General features: G+C 50.2%; 1 protein-coding gene across 1 annotated transcript in view; it reads right to left on the reverse strand.

The window, feature by feature from the left end:
• SLC15A1 (solute carrier family 15 member 1) overlaps nt 1-11,999 on the reverse strand; it is a 49,580-nt gene extending 37,581 nt beyond the window's left edge. The window contains exon 1 of the mRNA XM_040267372.1: nt 11,923-11,999. Coding sequence (XP_040123306.1) covers nt 11,923-11,926 — 4 coding nt within the window. The 5' untranslated portion in view covers nt 11,927-11,999. The remainder of the gene's footprint in view (nt 1-11,922) is intronic.
• Between the last annotated feature and the right edge of the window lie 445 nt (nt 12,000-12,444).

Below are 12,444 nucleotides of genomic sequence, written 5' to 3' on the forward strand. Positions count from 1 at the left end.
CCTCCAGGGGCACTCTCATTGATCAAATCAGAAGGTCCTTATGATGTCACTAGGGGGAGTTAGGTCGTGGGATGAGGAAGTTGTGGACAGAGGAAAGTCAGACTTCTCAAATACAAGCCACTGGCAAGCACGGACTTTCAATCAAGCTGCTCTCAAACGGGTAGCAGAATAGTGCGTGACCACATGAGTGGCTACAGGGGTTAAAGGAACATTTAAAAACTCTCCAGTGCAGCAGTTCTCAAAGGGTGGGCCCTAGACCAACACCAGCAGCAGCAGCTCCTGGGAATTCAGTGGAAATGCAACTTCTTGGGTACATCGCAGACACGTGGAATCAGAAACTCCGAGGGTGGAGCCGGCTGCCTGCATAGTGGCAAGCCCTCTCGGGATACAGTTTGGAGGCCACTCACTCATTGCCCAGCATCGCAGGAGGGGACTGGCGCGCCGTCAGGCACTAGGCAGTGCTCCCATCCAGGTGATCAGCTCCTATGATGTGAGTCTGGCCTTGGCTCTTCATTCCCTGTTTCTAAGCTCCGTCCTCTATTTACCAGGACGACGGTGACCAGCAGACGCCTTGCTTCGCCTTCCCCATCTCCTGTCCACCCCACTGACCTGAGTGTCCAGGGTGGAGGCTCTCAGGACCTCCCTCAAACCTCTTAGGCTCTGCCTCCTGCACGGCCTGGCCTCTGCCAGGGACCTGACTTCCATCGCCCTTCACCCCAGCAGTGGAGCCAGGCCTCCTACCTCTCCCTGCTCCTGGCTCCTGCATGGCTCCCCGCGGCATGAGGGCAGCTAACACCTCCCCTTCCCGCCCCTCTCTCCTCCCTTAGATCCTTTTAGTCTCTTTACAACCACCCTGGACACAGCGAGCTGTTCTGACTTCTGAAAAGAGTTTCAGAGCCTCACGTATCATGTGATTGCCCCCTCCTTTTTTTTTTCTTTTTTTTTTTTTTTTAGAAAATACAGCATTGGTGACTTCAAAAAGAGCCTGGCAAGAGATGCATCAGGTGTAATTGCAGCTGGCGACGACAGAGGATGAGATGGTTGGATGGCATCACCGACGCGATGGACATGAGTTTGAGTAGACTCCGGGAGTTGGTGATGGACAGGGAGGCCTGGTGTGCTGTAGTGCATGGGGTCACAAAGAGTTGCACATGACTGAGAGACTGAACTGAACTGAGGCTTGGTGGCGAAGCATGGGGGAAGAGGCACGCTGGCTTGGATTTTTTTTTCGACCAAATTGACCAACTTTGATCAAGAAGCCAAAGGGCTTTTTCCTTCCTTCAGTGGGCTTTTGCCACCAGAGTCAGGCTTGTTTCAGAGCAGACAGCCTACATCTATCACCCAAGGCCCTTGTTTTCCGGAGGGGCTCTTCCTGAGGCTGGCTCTTCCTGACCCTGGCTCTTCCTGACCTGATAAGTTTTTTTTTCCTTTCTGGAATGTCTTGCCACATTCCCCCACCTCAGGGTCCCTGCTTGTCCACAGGACAGGGAAATTTTGTGCAATTTTGTGCAGTTTGGAAAATCGTGATCTTTCTGGCCGGATCTTGCCCAGGGGCACAGCTTAAGAGTGGAGAATGGCTCAGTGGCCCCAGGCACTGCCTTCCAGCCTGGGCCTGCTCTGGGGCCTCTGGACAGGGCACAGCCTGTACCCCTGGGGACTTGTTTTTATAGAAATAGCCTCTTTTCCACAACTCCCTTCATCCCCACTGAGAGAACCTATTCTTCCCCTGCTACATTGACAAACAGCCACATAAACCACCTGCAGTTCAGGAGACCCGGGTTTGATCCCTGGTTCGGGAAGATCCTGGAGAAGGGAACTAAACCACCATCACCAGACCAGACATCCAACATGCTGATGTGTGGTTTCCTGAAAGCCATTTAATCAAGTTCCTGGCTATCCTGCCAGCACCACTGCGAAAAGCAAAAGCGTTATCAGGCCTTTGAGAATAGGGAACGTCCACTGAACTCTAACAACCTGGAGCTGCTTGAGGAATGCGGGGAAACCAGCGCTAATGGGACGGTGGAGGTTTTATGAAGCGACTCTGGCCAAGATCCCAGGGCAGGGACCAGACATCTTGGGCGCTGGCCACCTGGTCGCCCGACTAGAAAGGCATGGGGCTCTCTGTCCAGCGCCCCTTCCCCACCCCCAAGCAGACAGACATGGCATACGAAGCCATACGAAGCCATCTGGCTGCAGCCAGGCACTGGCTCCCGGCCACAGGGCCCCTCACGACCACGCTGCCGTCATCAGCCTGCTGCTTCACTGGCGCCCTTTTGCTGGGTACCGGGAGGCAGGGGGGTGCGTCTTCCTGTGTGCGGATGCAGCAAGCTACCTCGGGGCAGCTTTCACCACCCAGCAGCCGGACCTGGTCCTCCATGAATCTGATGGCCAGATCTTCATCTTTCTTGAAGCTGTCTCCGCCTTCCCTGAACGGGGGGGGGGGGGGGCCGGTTCCCCTGGTCAGGGGTGAGGCTGGCAGTCCTTAGTTAATGCCCCTAGGGGCACTTCTGTTCATTTCTCGAACAGAGCGGCTTAGAGCAATGGAAAGGTTATCATCTCGCGGTTCTGGCTGCAAGGCGGAGCTGGTTCCTGCAAGGCTGTGAAGGGCGAGTCTGTGAGGGACCTGTCCCCCAGCTTCTGGTGGGTTGCTGGCCAGCCCTGACGGTCTCCGGCTTGTTTCAGCATCGCCAGATTGCTGCCTTCGTCTTCACCTGGTCCTCTCCCCGCTGCTGTGTCTGGGTCCAAACCTCCCCGTCTTTCTAAGCACACCAGTCACACTGGACTGGGGCTACCTCCTACAGGGTGACCTCACCTGGACTGACTCCGTCTGCAATGACCCTGTTTCTATGTAAGGTCACATTCTGAGGTACTGGGAGTCAGGACCTCAGTATATGGACCAGGAGGAGGCAGGGGGTGGGGTGGGGGACACAAACCCCAAACAGAGAGCATTTGTAGGCACACTCCTGGGCTCAGTTGCTCAGTTGTGTCTGACTCTGTGACCGCATGGACTGTAGCCCACCAGACTCCTTTGTCCATGGGATTCTCCAGGCGAGAATATTGGAGTGGGGTGCCATGCCCTCCTCCAGGGGATCTTCCCAACTGAGGGACTGAACCCAGGTCTCCTGCCTTGCAAGTGGATTCTTCACCATCTGAGCCACCGGGGAAGCCCAACCTGCTAGTAATACTTTTTTAAAAAAAGATTTCTATAAAGAACTGTCTAGAATCACAGGCATAAGAGGCCCATAGAGGCCGCCTCTGATGGTTTTATACATCACCTGCAGCTTTCAGCATCTTGTTTCCATAACCACAGGTCTGAATTCCTAACGGCCATTCCCATTCTCCCTCAGAAATAAATCAGCTCTGGGCGCCCCAGATCTAAGCCCCCGGGACGTGCTCAGAGACAGTGTATTTCTCTACTGCGGGGAGAGAGCAGCCAGAGTTAGTACTCAGTAAGCTCTTACGCAAAACAGAAAGGTCCAGGGACTGGCCTAAGTTCTGCCTCAGGCGAAGGCTAATCAGTGACTCAGGGGACGAGTTTACTGGGGGTTATGAAAACCATCCTTGCTCTCCAGGGATTTCCTGTATCTGCACCTGGACATTCTTTTTTTTTTTTTTAATTAATTTTTTATTGAAGTATAATTGCTTTACAGAATTTTGCTGTTTTCTGTCAAACCTCAACATGAATCAGCCACAGGTTTATGTCGGGAGCCGCGTTAGACATTACTGACAAAATGGAGGCACGGCCCTAAACTCCCTCCCTTTGTTCCGTAGGCATGGACCCGGAATGAAGGAGTTAGGCTTTGTGATTCTGACTTGTTTTTTCCTTTCCTCGGCTGAGTTGACTGAAGAGAATATTAAGGTGCTTATTGTTTTTGAGAGGAGCATGAGAAGGCATAAAGCCTTCTGCAGCTGTGCTCAAAGAATAATTCATCAAGTTAATCACTGACATTTGTTCAAGGACTTTTACAAAAAAGTGTTCCAGAGTGAGCACACAGGCCGCAGCTTGAGGCCATGGAAGGGATTGCTATCTGAAGCCCATTTGTGAGAAAAGTGTTTATGGCAAAGGAGTTTGCTGAATTTAGGGCTTAGGAATAATTAAAATAGTTAGAAGCTAAAGATTTAAGGATTGCTGTAATGTTGCAATATTCTACTACAGCTTATAGAAATTAGAGACTTTAGAGATATTATTAGCTAGAAGCTCTTTCTCAGAAATAGTGAGCTTAGGATACTAGGGGCAAACAGGACTTAGAAAGATAAGAATTAAACTGAGGAATGTGGTAATTCGGCCCAGACATTAGCATGAGTTACAGTGTATTCACAAGGACTCATGAGAAGAAGTAGATAAGAGAATCGCTGAGGGAGGAACTCCTTTTGAGGGGCAACAGTGATTTTTGGAGAAAAATAAATCTGGGTCAATGGGAACTAAAAATATAAAACCTCTGACCTAATGCTTTTGTAAAAGTATAAAAGAGAATCATAAGCTTGAAATAAACAGGCAGTCCAAGAAGAATGAGAAGCTGCCTCAGTTTCTCGCCGACACTACTCACACCTTCAGGTTGAATCCCTGGCTGCTGGAGCTGGACTCCGGCAGGTTTACATACATCCCCTCCCTCTTGAACCTCCCTCCCATCTCCCTCTCCATCACACCCCTCTAGGTTGATACAGAGCCCCTGTTTGAATTCCCTGAGACATAATGCAAATTCCCATTGGCTATTTTACATATGGTAATGTAAGTTTCCATGTTACTCCCTCCACATCTCACCCTCTCCTCCCCTCTCCCCGTGTCCATAAGTCTGTTCTCTATGTCTGTTTCTCCACTGTTGCCCTGTAAGTAAGTTCTTCAGTACCATTTTTCTAGATTCTGTATATATGTGTTAGAAGGTGATATTTATCTTTCTCTTTCTGACTCACTTCTCTCTGTATAATTGGTTCTAGGTCCATCCACCTCATTAGAACTGACTCAGATGCATTCCTTTTTATGGCTGAGTAATATTCCATTGTGTATATGCACCACAACTTCTTCATCCATTCATCTGTTGATGGACGTCGAGGTTGCTTCCATGGTCTAGCTATTGTAAATAGTGCTGCAGTGAACAATGGGATACATGTGTCTCTTTCAATTTTGGTCTCCTCAGGGTATGTGCCGAGGAGTGGGATTGCTGGGTCATATGGTGGTTTTATTCCTAGTTTTGTAAGGAATCTCCACACTGTCTTCCATAGGGGCTGTATCAATTTACATTCCCACCAACAATGCAGGAGGGTTCCCTTTTCTTCCCACCCTTTCCAGCGTTTGTTGTCTGTAGACTTTTTGATGATGGCCATTCTGACTGGTATGCAGTGATATCTCATTGTTGTTTTGATGTGCATTTCTCTAATAATGAGCGATGTTGAGCATCTTTTCATGTGCTTATTAGCCATCTGTATGTCTTCTTCGGAGAAATGTCTGTTTAGGTCTTTTTCCCACGTTTTGATTGTGTTTTTTTTTTTTTTTTTTTCTGGTATTAAATTGTATGAGCTGCTTGTATATTTTGGAAATTAATCCTTTGTTAGTTGTTCCATTTGCTATTTTTTTCTCCCATTCTGAGGGCTGTTTTTTCACCTTGCTTATAGTTTCCTTGGCTGTGCAAACGCTTTTTACACCTGGACATTCTTATATTCTACAAGAATACCCTGTAGGGATTTCCCTGGTAGTTCAGTTGTTAAGACGCTGCCTTTTCAATGCAGGAGGTGCGGGCTCAATCCCTGGTTGGGGAACTAACATCCCACATGCCGAGTGGCCAAAAAAATAAAATAATACTAAAATGGAGGCTGGCAAATTTTTAAGGAAAAAAAAAAAGGAACATTCTGTATTCCGAACTTAAGAGTGAGGCTGACTCTAAATGGTATGACAGCTGACAGTGAAAAAACAAATATATTCTCAGGGTAAAGACAGACCATGCCTCAGAGCTGTTGTAAAAGGAAACAGGAGAGAATGGGAGAGGAGGGGTTCCCGGCCTCTGGACGCCACCACCACGGTGAGTCCCATGCACCCAACAGGCAAGGGAAACAAGTGTATTATTACTGTTGGCCCTGACCTGAATATCCTCACAGGAGAACACAAAGCCTGGGGCATGCAAGTGTTACTAAATTAAAAACAAAACAAAACACTAAAACCTATCTTCTGGTCTTTAGGGGAGTTTCTTTGGAAGCAATTAAAAATAAGTTAAAGACCTGAAATTTTGGACATAAAGATTTTTTTGCTCTAAGATGTTAAACTGTGACTAGAAAAACTGCTTTCTGATCATGGTAATAGTGAAGTTAGGCTGAAAAACTAGGTACAGAATGCAAATGCTTTCCTCTGTTGATATTTACGTTGAACACGGCTCCATCCTGTCATGAGAATACAGAAGAATATCCGTAAGAAATTTCTAGAAGTAGAATGCTGATAAAACATTGTGTGTACTTTAAATTTTATCTGATATTACCTAACAGCTCTCCACAGAAGTGTTAGGTGACTGGTCAATAATTGTTCCTAACAATTCCATAACAATTTAGTTACATATATAAATATATATATAAATAAACAAAAAGCTAAACACTATTCATAGTTAAAGATTGCCTGGAAACTTTATCCACTGATCCAGAACACAGTATAACAGAGTCTGGACATTATTTTTAGAATTAATGAGGTAAATCACCCATGTCTATGACATCACTGTGAACATTTCTGATTCACCTACTATTACGTACTTGGGGGTGTGTTTACAGACCAGTTCTGTTATTAAATAGACTGTTGTTCAGGATGGATTAGAGCTATGACTGAAAAATCCATCTGTCTTGCTGGGGGAAGACACTAGTTACTAACTGCAGCACCTAAATTGAGGGCCACAATGGAGCGATCTATGCACACTATGAATATTTCCTAACTAAAGTTATTGATAAATAATACACATATTTCAGAGAGAATGTTTTCTAGTACCATTTACATTTTTAAGTAAGTGTTAGTCACTCAGTCATATCTGACTCTGTGATCCTACGGACTGTAGCCCACCAGGCTCCTCTGTCCAAGGGACTTTCTAGGCAAGAATACTAGAGTGGGTTGCCATTTCCTTTTCCAGGGGATCTTAACAACCCAGGGATCGTCTCCCTCATTGCAGGCAGATTCTTTACTGTCTGAGCCACCAGGGAAGCCTGCTTCTAGTACCATGTATAGGGTTAAACAGTGTTCTCCCAAAACTACGGTCCTTTCCATAATCTTGGAAGGTAATCTTATTTGGAAATGGGGTTGTTGCTGATGTGAAGACTGGAGACAAGGTCATCCTGGGGTAGGATGGGTTCTGATCCCATATGACCGGTGTCCTGATAAGAAGACAGCCACGTGCATACAGAGGGAAGACAATGGCCACGTGATGATGGAAGCAGAGACGGGAGAGCAGTATCCACCAGCCAAGGCATGCCAGGCTGGCTGAGAACACCAGAAGCCAAGAGGAAAGGCAGAGAATAGATCCCCCCTATGGCCTTCAGAGAGCATGCCCTGCTGACACCTGGGTTTCTTCCAGCCTCCAGAAATGCGAGACAATAAATTTCTGCCATTTTAAACAACCTGGTTTGTGATACTTTTGTTACAGCAGCCACAAGGGAATGAATACATCATGGAACTTACGTGTTTGGACTAAATGAGAAAAACGTTTGTTCCTCTAAGAACGTCTCAGTCATCCCTCCTGACATGTCCTAATAGAGCTTACACGAAAACCCTGCAGAGAGTTTGAAATGCTGAGTCTGAGCACTTTTAACAGGTCTTCTTATGGTTTGGGAATTTTCTGGTCTTAGGTCTGGTCCTTGAACCAAACTTTCCTGACAGGCACAGCTTCAGGGTCACACATCTCCGCGAAATCCAGGTGACTCAGAAATGCAGGCTGACAGCAGTCCAGGGGGAGGTGCGGGCTGGTCTCCAGTCTCGGAAGGACTAGACCTTCCTCCTTGCTCAGCACAGTCTGTGGACAGTCGCATCCCTATCTTGGCTGTAACACCTTCCACCTGCTGAGACAGTCCTGTATCCCCGTCCTGCCTGCTGATAGGAGCTGCACCTGGACCGGGTCTGGGCGGCCAGTCCTGTTCACATCGACCCCACGGGGTGACCCCACCGTGTTGTTTCCTCGGGGATACATTTCTGACCTCTGTAACCAGGGGACAAAGTTCCGAAACCAGCGATTCCCTGCTTCTTGATGTTGCAATCCCAGGGCTATGAGTCAACGGTTTGCATTCATCTTCTGATAATACTGCCTCTTTCTTTCACCACCATCAGGGAGGAAGGAGGAATGTCCTGAGTCCACCCTTGTTTTTATTTCCCTCTTGGCTCACCTGGGACGCCCGCCTACTTTCTCTCCTGCCAGAGATGGAGCCGAGATGTGTGGAGAATTATGTCCAAGAGCAGCCACGGCCCAGAAAAGTGGGAACAGAGCTGGCTGGCAGTCCCTGCACCGTGGTTCCATTCGTCAGCTTGACCCCAGGGAACAGGTGGCTCCCTGGAAACAAGCCTGGTGGCTCAACCAGCCCCTGGAACAATCCCCCAAGCTGTCTCTGTCCTTCAGCAACTCAAAGGGCAGTGGGGAAATTATTGATCAGAAATCCGAGTAAACCAAAACTGGAATAATTCCACTCAGGACATTTTGTGGGGATGCGAAGGGCTATGCGAAAATTTATCATGAAGATGGCAAATTCTCCAACCTTGACGAGACACCGTACATGACTGCTTTCACTGGTCTCATAATAGTTTATTTCCCTCAACTGTAATTCGGTGTGGGAAAATGTTGCTTATGGGCTTGTGCTTCTGCCCCTGAGGATATGAGCTTCTTCAGGGCAGGACAGTTTTGTACCCTTATGTGGTAAAAGTACAAAAACAAAATACCTGCATAAATAGGTGATTCAGGTCAACCCGTGCCAGCCTTAGCTGGCTCCCTTCGCGAGCTAAGCTTCCGATTCTAGCTACTAATGTGTCCCAAGTTCGGTCATCGAAGACAACCCAGGGCCCAGACTGCACTCGATCTTGCTACAATCTCATTCTGGGGGCACAGTAGTAACATGGGGACGTGGGCGAGGGTCAAGAAAAGAAAGTTGTCGTTTAGAGTCACGTAGGGTGGTGATTCTCAAAGTGTGGTCCTGGGCACTGTCAGGAGCAGCAGTATCTGGGAACTTGTAAATCCTTGAATCCTGCCCTGACCCACTGATACAGACATGTTAGAGCCGGGGCCCGGCCACCTGTTAGGATAAGCTCTAGCTCAAGTGATCCCGATGCAGGCTGGAGTCTAAGGCACACCACTGCCTTAGAGCGTGTGTGCTGAATCACTTCAGTCGTGACCATCTCTTTGCAGTCCAGTGGACTGTAGCCCGCCGGGCTCCTCTGTCCATGGGATTCTCCAAGCAAGAAGGCTGGAGTGGGTTGCCGTTATGTCAGCCTAAAAGGACCCAATGTCAGAAGTTTTCTCTTCTTACTCTGGGGAGGAAGAGGTTCTCCTGAGGTTCAGATGCCCTCAGCCCCCTCTGGTGTGGGACCCCAACCCCCCACCCACCCCCCGCCCAGGCTTCTGGCCGACTGCAGCAATGCCAGCCTCCCTGGCCCTTGGCTCTGTTCACAGGTCTACCCAAGAGCTTCTAGGAAGAGGAGAGAATGTGGAAGGACTTGTAAAGGCCCAGGGTTGAGGGACCTTCCCGGCTGTCCCTCCTTGTATACTCAGGCAGGAAACTGGCATGAAAAACTCTTCTGAAGGACGTGCGAGGCCAGCAGGAAGCGAAGGGCTGGGGCAGGGGTGTGATAACAAAGTGAATGAACTGCTCAAGTTGGCCCGGAGGCCCTGGCCTGGGTGTCGGGGAACTTGCCTCCTAGAACCTGAAGCCCCCTCAACTTCCGTTTTCAGAGGCCCATGTGGGGCACATAACAGAAGCAGGATCTATGGTTTTCTAGAACCAGAGCGAGGGGAGGAATTTGTGAGAACAACTTCAGCATAAATCTTTGCTAAGCTCTTGGCCAGGGGGTGGGGTGGGGTTACGAGGAGGAACACTGAATATTTGAGATTTTCAGCAAAGGCATCCCCAGCCCTCCAAAGGCCTCAGAGGGGGCTCCCCCGTCAAGGCAGGTCAGCCCTGGCCTCCTCTGCACCTCGACTCTGATAATCTCACATGTTCACTGAAGCAAAGGTCAGCAAGCAGCTATGGCCTCGTGCCAAATCCAGCCCTCTGCCCTTTTCTACAAGGCTTGCAAGCTAAGAATGATGTCTATATTTTAAAAGAGTTGAAGAACACACTTAAAGACTATTTCGTGACACCTGCAAGCTGTATACAATGTACATTTCCATGCCCATCAGGAACATTTTACTGGAACACAGATTTGCCAATTTGTTTCATATTTCAAATTCCAAGGGTGGAGTTGAATAGTTGCCACAGGCACTGTGTGGCCTCCTTAGCCAAAGATATCTCCCATCTGACCTTTTTCAACAAAAAAGTTTCCCTAAGAACTTTTCCTCACTTCTTTCCCTCCTGCTGAATTCAGCGAGTGTCCCCCTGCAGTCATGAGCAGACCTGAAACAATCCTGGCATCATCTCAGTCACAGATGTTTGCTCTTAAGACGGGAAGTCACTGCTGCTTTTTAAGTTAAAAGACATTTCCTAATTGTTTCATTTATTAGCTAGACCCAGATATCGAAAACTTAGGACCTGAGTAAATACACAACTCTGGCCACCTGATGTGAAGAGCTGACTCACTGGAAAAGACCCTGATGCTGGGAAAGACTGAGGGCAAGAAGAGAAGGGGGCAACAGAGGATGAGATGGTTGGATGGCATCATCCACTTCATGGACATGAATTTGAGCAAACTCCGGGAGCTGGTGAAGGACAGGGAAGCCTGGCAGTCCGCGGGGTCACAGTCAGACACGACTGAGCCACTGAACAGCAAGAGAGATGCAACTGCTGTCCGAACATAGACTTTTTGTTGCTTCTCACATGCTATGCCTATCTCAGGTGCAAAACACACAGAAGAACCCGTAAACCCTGAAGGGTCAATCTGTAAACTACAAAGTGTGTTCACTGGGGACTACATAGTGTTCATTCACTGGTAATCAGGCAGCAGACAGCGACCTCGCCTGCAGCTACCTTTGGGAAAGTTCCCATTCAGCACAGAAACTACTTAGGTGTGGAGATCTGAAAACCAAAATAAATATTTCGGAGCACCTCCCAGGAAAGCTGCACCGAGTGACAAGCGGATGGTGTTTTTGCAGCGAGACCCAGAGCACCTGCCCAGGTCCGCCGGCCAAGTGGCGCTTTGATGGCTGCAGGCGGGAGGAGGCGCACGCTCAGCACCCCTGGAAACCCCAAGTGTGACCCACTTGCCCAGCCCCACTGCCTCTTGGACCAGGGTTCCCTCTGGGGTCACCGGGCCAGCCAGAGGCAAGGGAAGTGCCAAGAGAGCCTACCCGCTTCCCCCCTGAGGTTCTGCGGACCCCTCCCATCACCAGCACCACCCCGTGCAGCCCACAGCCCACAGGGTGGGAACACAGAGGCCGTGGATTCCCAACAGGTGGGCAGGTCAAGGTTATGGCGTTAGTTCTTCCGACGAGCGTCTGCCACCTGGGGGCCCCTCCCTCTGCGCTCCCTCCTCAACCCCCAGGACAGGACAAAACTTCCCCCTCCGCCCCCGCCCCCGGCTTCGGCTCCGCGGACCCCCGGTGGCCTCTTCCCGCCGCGCGGAGATGTCCCGGCTGCGCCCGCGCATGGCCGCCCGCGGTGCCAGCCTTCCCCGCTCCGCGTGCACGCGCGCAGGTCCCCGAGCCGCAGGTGGGGATCGCGTGGCAGCCCGGCCCCTTCCCGGCCCGCCGGGAACCCCTCCGCAGCGCCCCGCCTGCTCCCGGCTTCCCTCGGCTCCCCGGGACCCCGGCCTGCCCGGGCGCCTACCCATGCTGGCGGCTCCGAAGGCTCCCTGCGACTGGCGAGCGAGGAGTCCAGGTGGGAGGAATCCGTGCTAAGGTGTTTCCTGTGACTCGGTTTCCAGGCCCTGCCCAGCACCTGTGCAGCTGGAGGTGTGCAGGCGGGGCAGCGGGGCTCCACCCTTGGAGGCAGTGGAACGGCAGGGGCAGAGGTCGGCGCCCCTTGAGCCCCAGAAGGGGGACACCTGTCGGCGGCCCGCGCCTGGACTCCGCTCCGGCCCCCGGGGGCCGCCAGAAGGGAAATCTGGGCCGGGATGCCCTGTCTTGAGCGTGCATCTTAGCCAAGGCGGGAGGGCTCATGAAATGCAGGGTCCCTGGCCTCACCTGGATTTGCTGACTCAGTAGATCGGGGTGGGGCCTGAGAATCTGCATTTCTAACACATGCTCCCACTTCGGAAAGCAGTACTGTGCTGGGTAAGCACCACCTCTGCAAAAATGGGCGGAAGCTTGGTCAGTTCAACGTCTGTGCGTGCTGCAGAAGTGTGGCTTT

This window comes from Oryx dammah, unplaced genomic scaffold (assembly GCF_014754425.2).
Source record: "Oryx dammah isolate SB20612 unplaced genomic scaffold, SCBI_Odam_1.1 HiC_scaffold_24, whole genome shotgun sequence".
Classification (NCBI taxonomy): domain Eukaryota; kingdom Metazoa; phylum Chordata; class Mammalia; order Artiodactyla; family Bovidae; genus Oryx; species Oryx dammah.